Genomic DNA, 17,918 nt, shown 5'->3' on the forward strand with positions numbered 1-17,918 from the left:
TGTCAAAAAGAAGAAGAAGAGAAGAAACATCTGTGATGTGGCCAAATAAGGAGTGAAATTTTAATAAAGACCACAATTTCATAATCTCTTCCCTGAGCATTGTTTATTTACAAGAGGCTTATATCTTAAAGAAGAAATTCCTTCACATTCACAGTCTTGGAAGGAAGGAGAAACCATCTACTCTGAGCAGAGAAATGATTCTGAGTTTCCGGTATATCAGTGGTTCTGATTTGAGTGAACTTTCAGAGATAGATAGAAATCTTCTGAGATTAATTCCCAACCTCCTATCTTTGGCCTTAGGTACCTGAGCTGTGCAGTTCCAAATGTGAGCTGACATTCTAGTCCTGTAGTTCTTTATACCAGTGGTTCTCAAAGTTCAATGTGTATCACAATCACTTGGAAGCCTTGCTCAAACAGATTCTTGAGTCCCCCTCCCCAGAGTTTTCTGTTTAGTAGGTTTGAGGCAGGGCCCAAAGAATTTGCATTTCCAGTAAGTTCCCAAACTATGCAGCTGCCAGTCTGGGTACTATACTTTGTGGACCACTCCTCTGTAGTGTTTCTGGCCTGCTGCAGACTGGTTTCATCCTATCTCTGGGGGAAGAAAGAGAGTGAACTGTTTTTCCTTAGTTCTTTCAGAATATTTCAAATTGAATGAAATGGCACCATGTTACTTTCACTTTCATTCATATATATATTTTTCCAATAGACTGATTAAAATAAAGTGATAGAAAAAATTGAACACTTGAGCTCTACTTCATATTCCAATCTCAAATATAGGTGCTCAGATTAACAAAAATTTTAAGAAAAATATTACAATGTTGTATATATGGTAGCAAATTTTATAATTTTGTTATATTTGAAAATATATCTTATTTCATGTCAGCAAAAGGTTGCCAGCTGTCTCCTAGGGAAAGACTGTCCTTTATTCTGAGACTAAATCCATTTCAGTTTCTTTTGTGAAATGACAGTGGTAGTTTTTTTTTTCAAGTTCTTTGTTGGTAGCCTTATGTTGGTCCCCTTTAAAACTTTTTTTCTTGGTCTGTGAAGTCCAATAAATCACTATTTTAGATTAAATGGGTACAAAAATTTTGGAGGTGAGAAGAAGTGAAAACAGTGAATCCTGTCCCTAAGATAACATCTTATGACTCCTTGAAACATTTTTACAGAGTCCAATTAGGAAACTCTCCTGTTGATGTTGGTCCAGTTTTGATAGTTTTTTGAACCAGTCATACACAGAACAGATGACTGAATGCTTGTCTTTTACCAGGTTTGAGGGCTTCAAGGATGATGGACACAGAATTCTCAAGGATGTCACAGTCATATGAAGGATATAGCAAACAATTATGATTTAGTGAGAAAGGTGCTGCTATAGGGTGGTATAGGTGACCTTGGCAAAGTATATTTTAGTGAAATAGTAGGAATAGAGGGGAATATGACAGTGGGTTGAGAAGTGATTTGTGAGGCAGTGAAGATGGGGGTAGAGCTGTGAAGGAAGGGATGAGAGGGAATACCTAGAGGTTGAGTGTAGGGGACAGAGACAGTGGTTTGGTTTTTATTTCCAAAAAAGACCTGAGACTGTTTATATCCTATGGGGAATCATTCCCTAAGAGATAAGAGATTGAAGATACAGGGGAAATAGTCTAAATAGTTGTCAAAATGACTCTAAAATGGAAATTGGTCAGATCCCCAGCATAGATTGAGAAATTAGCCTTAGGAAAAAAAGGGATCTATTCCACTGAACAGGAGGGAAGATTCAGTGTTGCTTCAAACAAATTGGGGATGCTGTTGGGAACCCTGCTACACTGTTGGTGGGAATGTGAATTGGTGAAGCCACTATGGAGAACAGTATGGAGGTTCCTTAAAAAGCTAAAAATAGAGGTACCATATGACCCAGCAATCCCACTCCTGGGCATATATCTGGAGAGAACTCTAATTCGAAAAGATACATGCACCCCAGCATTCACAGCAGCACTATCTAAGACATGGAAGCAACCTAAATGTCTACTGACAGATGAATGGATAAACAAGATGTGGTGTATACACACACACACCCCACACACACACAATGGAATATTACTCAGCCATAAAAAAGAATGAAATAATGCCATTGCAGCAACATGGACGGACCTAGAGATTATTATACGAAGTGAAGTAAGTCAGAAAGAGAAAGACAAATACCATATGATATCACTTATGTGGAATCTAAAAAAATGATACAAATGAATTTGTTTACAAAACAGAAGCAGACTCACAGACTTAGAAAACAAACTTATAGTTACCAAGGGGGAAGGGGGGGGATTAATTAGGAATTTGGGATTAACATATACACACCACTATACATAAAATAGATAAACAACAGGGACCTACTGTATAGCACAGGGAACTATATTCAATATCTTGTAATAACCTATAATGGAAAAGAATCTGAATATATATATATACACACACACACACACATATATACATACATACATACTTTGCTATACACCTGAAACAATGTAAATCAACTATACTTCAATTTTTAAAGATTAAATAATAAATAGCAACAACAAATTGGTGGTGCTCTCCTCTTCCAGTGGAGATCAAGTGCTTTGCTGAGCATGGTGGCAGAGATTGTAAGGTAGAGCTTGGGAAGAGCCATACTGGGAGGGACATGAGTTGAAGGAGCAAATAAAAGCCATACTGTGAGAGGCATGAGATGAAGGAACAAGTAAAAGGATCATCATATGGCATGGAAATTCCTGTCAAAGTTGAAGTTTATGAATTTTATGGAAAGGTATCTGAGCTGGAAAGGAAAAGAAAGGATTTAGGAGGGGAGTTGCTAATAGAAAATGAAAGGGACAAGGGGATTAAGATCTCAGTGTAAGGAGACAAGGGAATGAGGTATAGTGGTTCAGAGAGTGGAAGGCAGAATTAGAATCTTCAGATCAAGTGTCTTTTCAGCTAGTTCTGGGTCTTGATGAGAGGGAAGTAGTCTTTAAGCATAACTATTCTGTTGGTCATTGCCTCTTTAAGTTTCTTGTTGAACATAATGAAGTGTTTAAGATGATGTTTGTCTTTTGAGTTATTAAATAATCAAAATAGGTTTTGTGTTTGAGCTAAGTGGAATATCACAGGCTGTTCAAGTATCTACTAGTCAAGTCTCTGCAGAGTTATGGCTATAATGCCACATCCTGAGCAAGTATAGTTGGAGGTAAACTCCTGACAGAAAATTTTAACCCTCTCCTCAAATTTTAATATAGTTAATTAAGTAACACTTTTTATTTATCTTTAAAAAATGACTCAAACATTAAGTTAGAAAAGTGTAGTGTATTTAATAGTCGTTCGAAAATGGAAGAACTGAAGCTGTATAAACAGTGAAAGTTTGACTTTTTCTTTCTCTCAGATTGAAAAACTGAAAATACTAGAAAAAAGTGTGGGTTTCTGGAATCTAGGAATCCAAAAGAGCCCTTAATTAATTAATTATACATAGACAATAAAATAGGCTATAGTTTTATTTTTCAGAGAGAAACTCAGTTGAAAGTGCCCTTGATTCATTCTTTTGGAACTCTGAGTGATGCCATAAAATATGCTGATGTGACCTGCTTAAGTAAAGTGCATGGGAAAGTGGCCATTTGGAATAGATTTCTTAAGAAAAGTTTGAAATTCCTGGACTTGAACTAATTTGTTTTCCATGGATCCCATGAGGATACTTGCAAAACCAGATGATAGGATACAGTTGGATCCTGTGAATGGCACTAGTTTACAGTTATGTTTTCTGGATTTCTTCCATATGTTGCTGTCTTCTTTGTATTTGACCATGTATGGATACACAGAATTTCATAGGCCAGAGAAGAAAAGAAGCTTTATAAACAGACTCTTTAAAGCATATAAAATACAGATCTTCATTTTTCTTGTCATTTCAATAAACAATTAAGTTGTTCAACTAATTTTTTTTTAAACAAGGAAACAAAAATCTTAAAATTTAAGCTGTTATGGTGTGTGATTAGTATACAACCTAGTACTGAAGGTAGAAATGGGCTTTGTTTGGTAATAAGGGAAACAGGAATGGTTTGGAGTAAAATCAGGAGATGATTCATGTAGAACAATTACATTTTTGCATCAGTTCTAATATACGGTACTGTGTCATTTAAAAGAATTGTTAGGTGAAGGCCTGGTATGATTACTTTGGATATTTCTGCTTCAATGACAGTTACCATAAATGAATAACCTGTTTTTTTGTTTTTTTTTTTTAATATATATATTTTTAATTTTATTTATTTATTCATTTATTTATTTATTTCTTGGCTGTGTTGGGTCTTCATTTCTGTGCGAGGGCTTCCTCTAGCAGCGGCAAGCGGGGACGCCTCCTCATCGCGGTGCACGGGCCTCTCACCATCGTGGCCTCTCCTGTTGCGGAGCACAGGCTCCAGACATGCAGGCTCAGTAGTTGTGGCGCACGGGCCTAGTTGCTCCGCGGCATGTGGAATCTTCCCAGACCAGGGCTCGAACCCATGTCCCCCGCATTGGCAGGCAGACTCTCAACCACTGCGCCACCAGGGAAGCCCGAATAACCTGTTTTTATTGAAGGAGATGGAGGAGAATTAGATATATATTGACATGTTAGATTTGAATAGATTATCCGTTTTCCTTTTTTTTTTTTAAATGGAGATATAATTGACATATAACCAGATTGTCCTTTTTAACTATAGAGGACTACCAGATATATAGAATGTGAACTTCCTAAGCCACATGAAGTAATATCACTTAATTTTTTTTAGTTTTCATAATGTGCCTTGATGAGTCTGATTATTTCTGCAGTTATTTGGTTTCCCTCATGTTATCACAGTAAGCTGATATCAGACAAACTGTATTATCTTAGCTATGTGGTGTGAAACAGTGGTCTCCCAAGCAGTGTTGCAACCATTGTTGATATTGAAGGTGACCAGAAAATATTAGAACCCTTATTTATTGATGTTTACTTTTTTAATTTACGAGAAATTGACACTAATATTTAATGTTCAGATTGCCAATTGTGTATGTTTGGTAGGTAAATAAACATACTTATATTTGGGATGTTTAAAATTTTCACTGATAGTTTACACTAGGATCAAAGCAGTCTGAAGACCATTGGTCTAAAAGATAAGAGCTTTGTCCCTTATTTGTCTAAAAGATTGGAAGCCTCGCCATGGACATGCATGTCCAAATCTCAGGCAGTATTTTCGGTTTCAGCAAGTTTTTTTTTTTGATAATACTCTTAACAAAATAATTTTTGATTGCTATCAGCCTTCACTGTCCAATTCAGTAGTCACTAAGCCACATGAAGTTATTTGAATTTAAGTTAATTCAAGTTAAATAAAATTAAACATTCAGCTCCTCAGTCGCTCTAGTCACATTTCAAGGGATAAGTAGCCACATGGACAAGCAGCTGCCATATTGGATAGTGTAGACAAAGAACATTTCCATCATTTCAGAAAGTTCTGTTGGACAATGCTGCTATACACTTTCTTGCTCAGCAGTCTTACTCTCAACTCCTCATCCATCAGCTAACATCTGTAAGAAAATGTCAAAGGGAAATGGAAAGACATCATCATTTCTGTAATCTCTAAATGTGAACCAAACTTTTTCTACCCAGAAATTAGTTGCTCTTCCTTTCCAAACACTGTTAACCAACATAAATAGTTGAAGTTGCTTTTCATGTGATTACCTTTCCCTCTTTTAAAAAAAAAATTTATTTATTTATTTATTTATGGCTGTGTTGGGTCTTCATTTCTGTGCGAGGGCTTTCTCTAGTTGTGGCAAGCGGGGGCCACTCTTCATCGCAGTGCGCGGGCCTCTCACTATCGCGGCCTCTCTTGTTGCGGAGCACAGGCTCCAGACGCGCAGGCTCAGTAGTTGTGGCTCACGGGCCCAGTTGCTCCGCGGCATGTGGGATCTTCCCAGACCAGGGCTCAAACCCGTGTCCCCTGCATTAGCAGGCAGACTCTCAACCACTGCGCCACCAGGGAAGCCCCCTTTCCCTCTTAAGTCTAATAGTACTTATTGGTACAATAATTTGTACCATCTTATGGCTTGTAGCACTCAAAGTTTGAGTATAATTCTTGCCTCTTAAGTTAGCTTATCAGCATAACTGAAACCTCTAGTTTTAATAAACACTTGATATAAATTGAATGAAAGCCTATCTTTTTCTAGGAGAATGATTCCCCTTTTCTGTTTGAATCAGTGTTTGCTTTATGTAGCAGCAGGGTATGCCCAAGATGAATGATTTTTACATTCTAAAACAGTTTGGGGTTACAAAAATATCTTAGACTGTAGGAGGAAATGTTGTTATTGTTTTTAAGTCCAATACCTTTTCTCAAATAGAACGTTTTTACAAATTCTAAAGAGAACTGAAGATTTTAATCAGAGTTAGTAGGGTTTTACCCTACCAGAATACATTTTTTTTCAGTGCCTTGACCTTTGCTGATTGCTTTGGCCTGGTGTACAGTAACACATTTGAGAAGAGAATTGTATCTTAGCCGTAATGTAAACACAGTGTAAATAATTACAGCCATGCTGAGAAAGGTTTGCAAATGGTAATAAGTTCACTTGAGTAATTGGTTTGGACTAAACTAGATGGAGATAGTCCAGGAAAACGTTTACTGCAAATGGTAAATTAAATGTACTTGTCTGATTAATTACATTTGATCTCTATGAATTACTTAATCATTCAAGCACATTGTTTATTTGTATTATTAGATGTGCATTTAGGTTACATACGTATTGTATGGCTTTAGTAATTAATATTATTTTATCAGTTCCTGTGTTCCTTCCCTGTACCAACAGTGAGCCGTAAACCCACTATTTACATATGTGCTTTTCTTTTAAGTAACCAAGACTTCTAGCAGTAATTGATTCTAAAGAAAGTGTGTGGGTGAGTAGATTTAGTTTGCAAAAAGCTTCGCATTTGGTTTTGATTAACACTCATCTCCCTACCTCTTACGTTGTAGGAAACCAAGGATATAATGTATGGTATTAATATCTGTATCAATGACTTTTACAGGTGGAACAATCCAAAGTTTTAATCAAAGAAGGTGGTGTTCAGTTGCTGCTCACAATAGTTGATACCCCAGGATTTGGAGATGCAGTGGATAATAGTAATTGGTAAGAATGGCTTGTCACTGCTGCTTTCCACTGCATTTGGGAATGGGGGTGGTTAGATTTTTTGACCTTAACATTTTAAAACTTCTCATCTTAGCAAAGGTCACTGAACTTTATGTAATATGACTTGGGTTCATATATCAACTTTGCCACTTACTTGTCATGTTGCTTAACTTCTTTGAACTGATTTCCTCTTCTATAAAATGAAGATAACACCTTTCATAGAAGTATTTTGAAGACAGATTCTAAAACATAGATAAAAGAATTCTCATTATTATAAGAAACTTGAAACTTTTCATTCTTTACTATAATTTTATCCATTTTCTATCACATCCTAATTTAAACCTGATTTTAGACCTTCAGTTTTTCCATAAGTCGTAAGTGAAGAAAACATCCATGGCTTTCTAATTGGAAACAATATCTTAGTAACTTATAAAAAATATTTTAATTTTTCTTTGAGTTCCACACTGTTTTATTTATTTATTTATTTATTTATTTGGCTGCGTTGGGTCTTTGTTCGGGCACGCGGGATCTTCGTTGGGGCACGTGGGCTTCTCTCTAGTTGCGGCGAGCAGGCTCTAGAGTGAGCAGGCTTAGTTGCCCCACGGCATGTGGGATCTTAGTTCCCCGACCAGGGATCGAACCTACTTCCCCTGCACTGGAAGGTGGATTCTTAACCACTGGACCACCAGGGAAGTCCCAAGTTCCACATTGTTTTTTGAAGTAAATTTCTGTCAACTTTTGAAACACCTAAGTAACAGTTCATTATGAGGTTTCTGTATTGTTTAATCTTTTCATTTGAAATATAAAAGTCTTTGAATATAATTTTTCGTATTGTAAAGTGTCTTAGCATTGATATACTTATTAATGCAAATAATATAATAATTTAGTTGTGTTTGACTCTAAACGGTTTTCTTCTGTTTGGAAAGTTTAGAAATAATGAATCAGGATTTACTCAATGTAATTTATATCTGTTTTTGAATCAGTATATGTAGAATAATTTGAGATGTCTTCCATTGGTTACATTGGTTTTGTGTATTTAAAAATATTGATTATTGCCCTTTAACAGAGTCATCAGTTTTATGTTCATATGTAGAATTACAACTTAATTATTTTATTTATCTGCATTCTACAGCTGGCAGCCTGTTATCGACTACATTGATAGTAAGTTTGAGGACTACCTGAATGCAGAATCTAGGGTGAACAGACGTCAGATGCCTGATAACAGAGTGCAGTGTTGTTTATACTTCATTGCTCCTTCAGGACATGGGTCAGTACCTTGATGCTTCTGATAACCTTTTTTGTTGTTTTTGTTTTATTATTACTCATCTTTGGGTGCGTATTTTAGTAACCCTCATCTCTATGGAGTACATTTAACTTTACCAGTTGTGAAGTTCCAAATTCCATATAAAAATGGCTTATAGGAAGCCTTTTTTTTTTTTTTTTAATATTTGCTTCCAGAATTACAATTAGTTTTTTAAGAAAGCAATTTTTTTTTAAATTTTTTTTTTTTAGTGCTATTCTTGTCTGCTTACATTCTTTTTATTTATGTATGCATGTATGTATGTATGTATGGGTGTGTTGGGTCTTCGTTTCTGTGCGAGGGCTTTCTCTAGTTGTGGCAAGCGGGGGCCACTCTTCATCGCGGTGCGCGGGCCTCTCACTATCGCGGCCTCTCTTGTTGCGGAGCACAGGCTCCAGATGCGCAGGCTCAGTAATTGTGGCTCACGGGCCGAGTTGCTCCGCGGCATGTGGGATCTTCCCAGACCAGGGCTCGTACCCGCCTCCCCTGCATTGGCAGGCAGATTCTCAACCACTGCGCCACCAGGGAAGCCTGGAAGCCTTTTTTTAAGTCCTAGACAAGCTAACAATGATTTTACTTCTTAGTTTGTCATGCATAAGACTTTACCTGCTTCATGGAAAGGAATATTGTTTCCATCATGTTTGGTGTCTCAGTGTGGCTAATTTAGCTTTCTTTTTGACCAATCTGCCACTAATTGAACGATCAAATAAGGAGAAATAGCCATAAAAATTAGCTAGACATATTCTAAGAAACTCCAAAGATGTTATTTACTATAGATCTGGTAGAGAAGGCTACAAAAAAACCTTAAATACCAAGGTTCTCATGTGCCATTTCTTTCTTCACTAAATCTACTTGTCTTCTTGTTTCACCTTAGCTGTCACAGTCAAATTGTTTAAGTATCATATCATCAGTACTAACCTTCTACTTATTGGGAGTTAAAATTAAGATCTGAGTATCTAGACATTTATCTGATCTGATTGTTCTGTTTGTTAGTACGGCCAGCCTATACTTCTTGTTTTGTTGTTTGTATTTCTTTGTCATTTTGAGTAGATATGTGGGTTATTGTCAACTGCAGATGTTCGTAATTACTCTTCTTTCATCTTTGGATAAATGACTCAGCATAACTCCGCCACCTGATGATTGTAACTCCACCATCTCTCCACCAGAAGGAACTGGACTGTTTTATAGCATCAGACTAAATAGCATTAAGTCATCTAACACACAAATTACAGTAGTGTAAGCCAGTCCCTTCAAAAGAGTACCTTTCTCTTCTGTTTTTTGCTTTTTTCACCTTTTGCCTAGATAGGCTAGTGCCCATTATCACCATCTTGGTTGAGCAGAAAGCCTTAATTATTTAGTTTACCATTTTTGCACTGTCTGACTGTAGTGGTGCAAATGTTTCTTCTTTTATTTCTAATATTATTCTACAGTATTCTCAGAAATTTACATATTTAAAGCACAAAATTGACTCATCTACTTAAAAGGCTCAAAAAAAAAATTCTCAGAAATACCACACTGTATAGCTTTTTCTGTGTCCTTGTTAGCTTCTTCCTGAATTTATATATATACATATTTTATCATTCTAGTTTAACTTGTTAAGGCTTTTTCCTGGAAGCCAACAGGGTAAAATCTTAACCTGAAGTTAAGTCAATAGAAATTTGTCAGTTTATATCCAGTTTTATTATTTTAGATCTTTTGGATTCTCACCAAGATTTAGTAATTCTCATGAAATCACATTTCTCTTATTCCCTACGGGAAAATATATTTCTTAAAATTGCATGGGAAATACGATTTTTTTATTTAAAGAAAAAATTTTGAAATTATGTGTTGTGGCTTTGGGCCATTTCTTGTTTGTCACAAGGAATGAGAGTTCCAAATTTTAATTTCTTATGTATAAAAATGTGATGTTGAGTAGTTTCTCAGCTTAACTATTTTTAGAAATGGAACAAAGTTTTGCCCATTGGTATGTGCTGCTATGGATTAAGTGAAAGAATATGACACTGAATTTTCCTTAGAGAGTTCCAAATTCCCTGCTCACTACATAGTGAAATTCCAGGCAACATAATAGATGAATTAGGACCTTTCTGTCTTATCTGGGTAATCCCTGGATTCCCTTTTTAGACATTCTGTTTTTGGAGTAAATATAAATTGGTGCAACAGCGTATTTTCGGTGTCCCCCATCTCACCCCACCAATTGTAGTCACTGAACAAAGGGTTAATTTATGATTTCAGCTGTTGTTGCTTCATTTTCTTTGTTCAGTGATTGGTAACTGACTTGGAACTTGAATTTTGTTTTGTTTTGTTTTTAATTTATTTGGTTGTGCCAGGTCTTAGTTGTGGCAGGTGGGCTACTTAGCTGCGGCTTGCCAGCTCCTTAGTTGCGGCTTGCCGGCTCCTCAGTTGTGGCTTTCCAGCTCCTTAGTTGCAGCATGTGAACTCTTAGTTGTGGCATGCATGTGGGATCTAGTTCCCTGACCAGGGATTGAACCTGGGCCCCCTGCATTGGGAGCACAGAGTCTTATCCCCTGCGCCACCAGGGGAGCCCCCGAACTTGAATTTTTAAATGGTGTTTTTACAAACCTTTTGAATGTTGATTGCCACTTTGAAAAAACAGTGTCACTCAGTGAGTTTTATATAGGTTTTTTTTTCCCTTAGAAATATATATATGTATGTATATTTAATAAATACTTGTCATTTGCCCTCTAGTCATTTTACTTATTTTGCTGTAGGCTTTGAGGTTAAGTAGTCTTTTCCCTCTAATTTGGGTTTATCTTTTAGAAATTCTAAAAAGGACTTTCCATTGTGTAAAAAAAACATTTAAAAACTAAATTTGTTGGAAAAGATGACCTGAAATAAAACTAAATGGACAGAGGAAAAATTTCAACCAGAATGTAATCTACTGTGAAATAAGTGTTTTCTGCTGTTGACATTTTGTATGCTTCTGAAATTTGTACTCTAATTTAAAAGGGTGGAAAGATTTTATCGGGGCTTTAATAAAGGTTACATTTAAAGTTTGTTTTTTTTTTTAACTGATTTAAATGTACTTCAGCCCTGTTGTTTTATATTTGAGAAGCTGACTTCCCCAATTTCCTTGTCATGGCTATTTTCAAACATCTTTCTCTTTTTTTTTTTAAACATCTTTATTGAAGTATAATTGCCTTACAATGGTGTGTTAGCTTCTGCTTTATAACAAAGTGAATCAGTTATACACATACAATATGTTCCCATATCTCTTCTCTCTTGCATCTCCCTCCCTCCCACCCTCCCCATCCCACCCCTCTAGGTGGTCACAAAGCACCGAGCTGATCTCCCTGTGCCATGTGGCTGCTTCCCACTAGCTATCTATTTTACATTTGGTAGTGTATATATGTCCATGACACTCTCTTACCCTGTCACATCTCACCCCACCCCCTCCCCATATCCTCAAGTCCATTCTCTAGTAGGTCTGTGTCTTTATTCCTGTCTTGCCACTAGGTTCTTCATGGCTTTTTTTTTTTTTTTTCCTTAGATTCCGTATATATGTGTTAGCATACTGTATTTGTTTTTCTCTTTCTGACTTACTTCACTCTGTATGACAGACTCTAACTCCATCCACCTCATTACAAATACCTCCATTTCATTTCTTTTTATGGCTGAGTAATATTCCATTGTATATATGTGCCACATCTTCTTTATCCATTCATCCGATGATGGACACTTAGGTTGCTTCCATGTCCTGGCTATTGCAAATAGAGCTGCAATGAACATTTTGGTGCATGACTCTTTTTGAACTATGGTTTTCTCAGGGTATATGCCCAGTAGTGGGATTGCTGGGTCGTATGGTAGTTCTATTTGTAGTTTTTTAAGGAACCTCCATACTGTTCTCCGTACTGGCTGTATCAATTTACATTCCCACCAACAGTGCAAGAGTGTTCCCTTTCCTCCACACCCTCTCCAGCATTTATTGTTTCTAGATTTTTTGATGATGGCCATTCTGATCGGTGTGAGATGATATCTCATTGTAGTTTTGATTTGCATTTCTCTAATGATTAATGATGTTGAGCATTCTTTCATGTGTCTGTTGGCAATCTGTATATCTTCTTTGGAGAAATGTCTATTTAGGTCTTCTGCCCATTTTTGGATTGGGTTGTTCGTTTTTTTGTTATTGAGCTGCATGAGCTGCTTGTAAATCTTGGAGATTAATCCTTTGTCAGTTGCTTCATTTGCAAATATTTTCTCCCATTCTGAGGGTTGTCTTTTGGTCTTGTTTATGGTTTCCTTTGCTGTGCAAAAGCTTTTAAGTTTCATTAGGTCCCATTTGTTTATTTGTGTTCTTATTTCCATTTCTCTGGGAGCTGGGTCAAAAAGAATCTTGCTGTGATGTATGTCATAGAGTGTTCTGCCTATGTTTTCCTCTAAGAGTTTGATAGTGTCTTGCCTTACATTTAGGTCTTTAATCCATTTTGAGTTTATTTTTGTGCATGGTGTCAGGGAGTGTTCTAATTTCATACTTTTACATGTAGCTGTCCAATTTTCCCAGCACCACTTATTGAAGAGGCTGTCTTTTCTCCACTGTATATTCTTGCCTCCTTTATCAAAGATAAGGTGACCATATGTGTGTGGGTTTATCTCTGGGCTTTCTATCCTGTTCCATTGATCTATATTTCTGTTTTTGTGCCAGTACCAAACTGTCTCGATTACTGTAGCTTTGTAATATAGTCTGCAGTCAGGGAGCCTGATTCCCCAGCTCCATTTTTCATTCTCAAGATTGCTTTGGCTATTTGGGGTCTTTTGTGTTTCCATACAAATTGTGAAATTTTTTGTTCTAGTTCTGTGAAAAATGCCAGTGGTAGTTTGATAGGGATTGCATTGAATCTGTAGATTGCTTTGGGTAGTAGAGTCATTTTCACAATGTTGATTCTTCCAATCCAGGAACATGGTATATCTCTCCATCTATTTGTATCATCTTTAATTTCTTTCATCAGTGTCTTATAATTTTCTGCATACAGGTCTTTTGTCTCCTTAGGTAGGTTTATTCCTAGATATTTTATTCTTTTTGTTGCAATGGTAAATGGGAGTGTTTTCTTAATTTCACTTTCAGATTTTTCGTCATTAGTGTATAGAAATGCAAGAGATTTCTGTGCATTAATTTTGTATCCTGCTACTTTACCAAATTCATTGATTAGCTCTAGTAGTTTTCTGGTAGCATCTTTAGGATTCTCTATGTATAGTATCATGTCATCTGCAAATAGGGACAGCTTTACTTCTTCTTTTCCGATTTGGATTCCTTTTATTTCTTTGTCTTCTCTGATTGTTGTGGCTAACACTTCCAAAACTATGTTGAATAATAGTGGTGAGAGTGGGCAACCTTGTCTTGTTCCTGATCTTAGTGGAAATGGTTTCAGTTTTTCACCATTGAGGACAATGTTGGCTGTGGGTTTGTCATATATGGCCTTGATTATGTTGAGGAAAGTTCCCTCTATGCCTACTTTCTGTAGGGCTTTTATCATAAATGGGTGTTGAATTTTGTCGAAAGCTTTCTCTGCATCTATTGAGATGATCATGTGGTTTTTCTCCTTCAATTTGTTAATATGGTGTATCACGTTGATTGATTTGCGTATATTGAAGAATCCTTGCATTCCTGGGATAAACCCCACTTGATCATGGTGTATGATCCTTTTAATGTGCTGTTGGATTCTGTTTGCTAGTATTTTGTTGAGGATTTTTGCATCTATGTTCATCAGTGATATTGGCCTGTAGTTTTCTTTCTTTGTGACATCTTTGTCTGGTTTTGGTATCAGGGTGATGGTGGCCTCGTAGAATGAGTTTGGGAGTGTTCCTCCCTCTGCAATATTTTGGAAGAGTCTGAGAAGGATAGGTGTTAGCTCTTCTCTAAATGTTTGATAGAATTCACCTGTGAAGCCATCTGGTCCTGGGCTTTTGTTTGTTGGAAGGTTTTTAATCACAGTTTCAATTTCAGTGCTTGTGATTGGTCTGTTCATATTTTCTATTTCTTCCTGGTTCAGTCTCGGCAGGTTGTGCATTTCTAAGAATCTGTCCATTTCTTCCAGGTTGTCCATTTTATTGGCATAGAGTTGCTTGTAGTAATCTCTCATGATCTTTTGTATTTCTGCAGTTGTCAGTGGTTACTTCTCCTTTTTCATTTCTAATTCTATTGATCTGAGTCTTCTCCCTTTTTCTCTTGATGAGTCTGGCTAATGGTTTATCAATTTTGTTTATCTTCTCAAAGAACCAGCTTTTAGTTTCATTGAAACATCTTTCTCTTTAAAAGTTGAAATAATAAAATAAATGTTCTGCAAATGTTGTTTTAAGTGTAAAATCTTGTTAACTTGGATTTTGATTTTAATATTTTATATTAAATGCTCTTATGATTTATTAAAATTTTAGATTAACTGATTCTGTCACCAGTTTAATGAGGTGGTAGTGGTGATAATTTAAATTTGTCATGAGTATAATCTGGAAGGTGAACCCTAAAAATTTACAAATCTGAGATTGATTGACTGGGCCATGGCTTTTATATTTAGTGTCGTGATATAATGATTGATGAAAACAAGCAAAACTTAAATTTTTTCTCAAAAATTGAAAGGTTTTTCAGTTAGCACTAGTGAGGTAAGGGTGCTATTTACAGATAAATATAGTGTTATTTCAGCCACAACTCTTTTCTGAAGTTTTTTCTGTAGTGTTCTCTGAATGCCAATATCAAAATTCAGAGGATTTAAGATGAGAATTAGAATTGGAGGTAGCTATCTTATTTCTCTGTATCTGCCTTCCTGCCTCCTTACCCCATCTTTCTGCCAGTCAGCGTCACTACCACAAAGAAGTATAGTATTATTTGTTAGTAAAAAGGAATACCTCATTAGTCTCTGGACCCCCAATATGCCCAACATCGTATATATATTAAACTATAGTACTCTAAGAGAACCCTAAGAAGGGCTTTCTCTTTATTTTAAAATATTAGTCAATAAAATTTATAATGAAATTAGATCTTTATTCCATTTTCCTCATGTTTTATAAAAGTTAAGGAATACCGCATTTCTGTGCAAAATATTGCTGTTACCTTCATTTATTTTTGTAGAATATTAATTTTTAGTCTACAGTGTGTTCTAGATGTGAGGAATAGCTGGTTTTTATTTAAAGTTATTCAAAGATGTAAGGAAAATCACAGCAACTTACTTTTTTAGTCAACAGATATTGGATACCTTCTCAAGTATTGACACTGTATTAGATATAAGAGATACAGATGAATGAGACAAAGGCCTTGCTTGTGAGGATCTTCTAGTGAGAAGATGGGAAAAACAAATACATAAGTAAGCAGTTACTATGTGGCAAATTAAGTGTCGTGATCCCTTAGAAAGATGCCTAGTCTTAGGTTAGAGAAGAATTCCCAGAGGAAATGAGAATAGTAAGCTAGGTCCTAAAGGATGACTAGGAATTAGGCAAGCCAAGTAGAAGGGGGATGGGAATGGAGTGTGTTCCAGGCAAAAGCAGTAGTAGCCTATGACCAGAGATCAAAGTATGGTGCTTTCAAGGAGTTGTGAGAAGTTCAAAAAGGCTGGCACATTGGAAGTAGGAGGTAGCAAAAATGCTAAGGGCTGCTAAGAGATGAGGACAGCTGGAGAGGCTATGTTTTCACAGGCCTTGTAGGCCACACTAGCTAAGGAATCTAGCTTTAGTAAGGTTTTTAGTCAAGGAATGGCCTGATGATCAGATTTGGATTTTAGAAAAACCATTCTGACTGCAGTGTGCATGGTTTGGAGAGAGAGATTCTTGTCATTATCCATACCAAAAGTATACTTTGGTGGCCTGAACCAAAGTAATGGAAATGGAAATAAATATATAAATATCTTTATTTGTTCAGCAGGTCCTGGGGAATCTTTGGAATTGAGGATTAGAGGAAGGAGGAATTCTAGGTTTCAGACTTGAGTAATTGGGTGGATTGTAGTGCTGTTCACTGAGATAGAAAGCACAGAAGGGGAGGGAAAACTTGGGGGCTCAGATGAGCTTTTGATTTTGAGGCGCCAAAATGGGATGTCCGAGTAGTATTTCCACTGGGTGGACACAAGCCTGGAACACAGGAGTGAGATCTGAGCTGGGTATAAAGACTCGGGGGTCATTGACCCATAGAGGATAATAGAAGTCATTGTAGTTAATGATAAGCTTACGGAATGCAGAGTGGGAAGAGAAGACCTTCTAGAGAATTCTGAGGAACATACCTATTAAGGAGACTAGCTTACAAAGAGGATCCTGAAAATTACCCTAAGTGAACAGCTTGTGAGGGAGTAATGTCAATGCTGCATAGTGGGCAAATTAAAAAATACTGGTACACACCACAGTATTTATGAGTTGGCTGCTGCTAATTAATTTGCAGCATGGTAGTATTTGTTGACCTTCTTGAAAGTATAATGGCAAAGTGGAGGCGGCAGTTAGAGTGTAATAGGTAAAAGGGATGAAGAAGAAGATTCTCTTTTGAGCCTCTTCTCTGAGAAATATAGTTGGTAGCAAGAAGTGACGGAGGACTAAATTTTTCATTTAAAAACAAAACAAAGATTTCCCAAGTTTTGAGTAGTAAATGTAGAGACTACTGTAGGAAAGCCTATTAGGAGCCTTTCTGGTTTTTCTAATTCTTCTTTAGGGCCCAAACCCTATAACCAGGGTGTTAAAGGGCAGGAGTCAAACCCTTCTTAGCCACTCCAATGCTTCTTGAAATCCTGTTCTTCCTAACTGTTGCTGGCCCAATACACCTTCAGCGAGTGTTTCTGATGAGTAAGTAAAGTAGTTCCAATGTATGTAATTTAACATTGGGATGTGAAGAATCTATTCTCCCAAACTGATCAATCCAGTCATATTTAATATTGTGTATTTCAGACTTAAACCATTGGATATTGAGTTTATGAAGCGTTTGCATGAAAAAGTGAATATCATTCCACTTATTGCCAAAGCAGACACACTCACACCAGAGGAGTGCCAACAGTTTAAGAAACAGGTAAGTAGAATGAGTTTGAACTCTTGGGTTTCTAATACCATTCATGTACTTTGCAGTTTTTCATATTTTCAGTATAATGTGTTACAGTGTATTCCTCTTGCTACTTTACTATATGGTTGTTTACACTGTATTAAAAATAACTCTTGAAAATAGTCTTCTGCTTTAGTTTTCTCCTAGGAGCCCATAAGTATTATCATATGCCCTTATCCTTTCAATTTAAATAGGCTATTTTAGATGTTTCCGTATAGCTTCCACCAGCACCCCTCCCACACCCTTTAGAATTACTTTCCTAGACTGAATTCCCAGGAATAGGATTTCTTTTTGAAAGGGTATGATTATTTTATCTCCCTCCCCCACCTACCCATTTTGTCATGGTGCTTTCCCAATAAAACAATCAAATTCGTTTTATAACGGGTATATTTGTTCCAATGTCTTGCCAGCATTGTTTGTCATTTTTATTTTTAAAACTTTTTTGGAATAAAGTGGTACCTAATTTGATTTAATTTAATTTTC

At 36.5% G+C, this 17,918-nt stretch overlaps 1 protein-coding gene across 3 annotated transcripts in view; it reads left to right on the forward strand.

The window, feature by feature from the left end:
• Window positions 1-17,918, forward strand: part of SEPTIN7 (septin 7) — a gene marked incomplete at its 5' end in the record, with an annotated part of 116,164 nt that overhangs the window by 63,093 nt on the left and 35,153 nt on the right. For all 3 annotated transcript variants that reach the window (XM_082399531.1, XM_082399530.1, XM_082399529.1), the window contains 3 exons: window positions 7,022-7,122; window positions 8,255-8,389; window positions 17,288-17,405. In XM_082399531.1, coding sequence (XP_082255657.1) covers window positions 7,022-7,122; window positions 8,255-8,389; window positions 17,288-17,405 — 354 coding nt within the window. The remainder of the gene's footprint in view (window positions 1-7,021; window positions 7,123-8,254; window positions 8,390-17,287; window positions 17,406-17,918) is intronic.

The sequence above is a fragment of the Balaenoptera borealis genome (assembly GCF_965194805.1).
Source record: "Balaenoptera borealis genome assembly, chromosome: 7".
NCBI classification, from domain to species: Eukaryota; Metazoa; Chordata; class Mammalia; order Artiodactyla; family Balaenopteridae; genus Balaenoptera; species Balaenoptera borealis.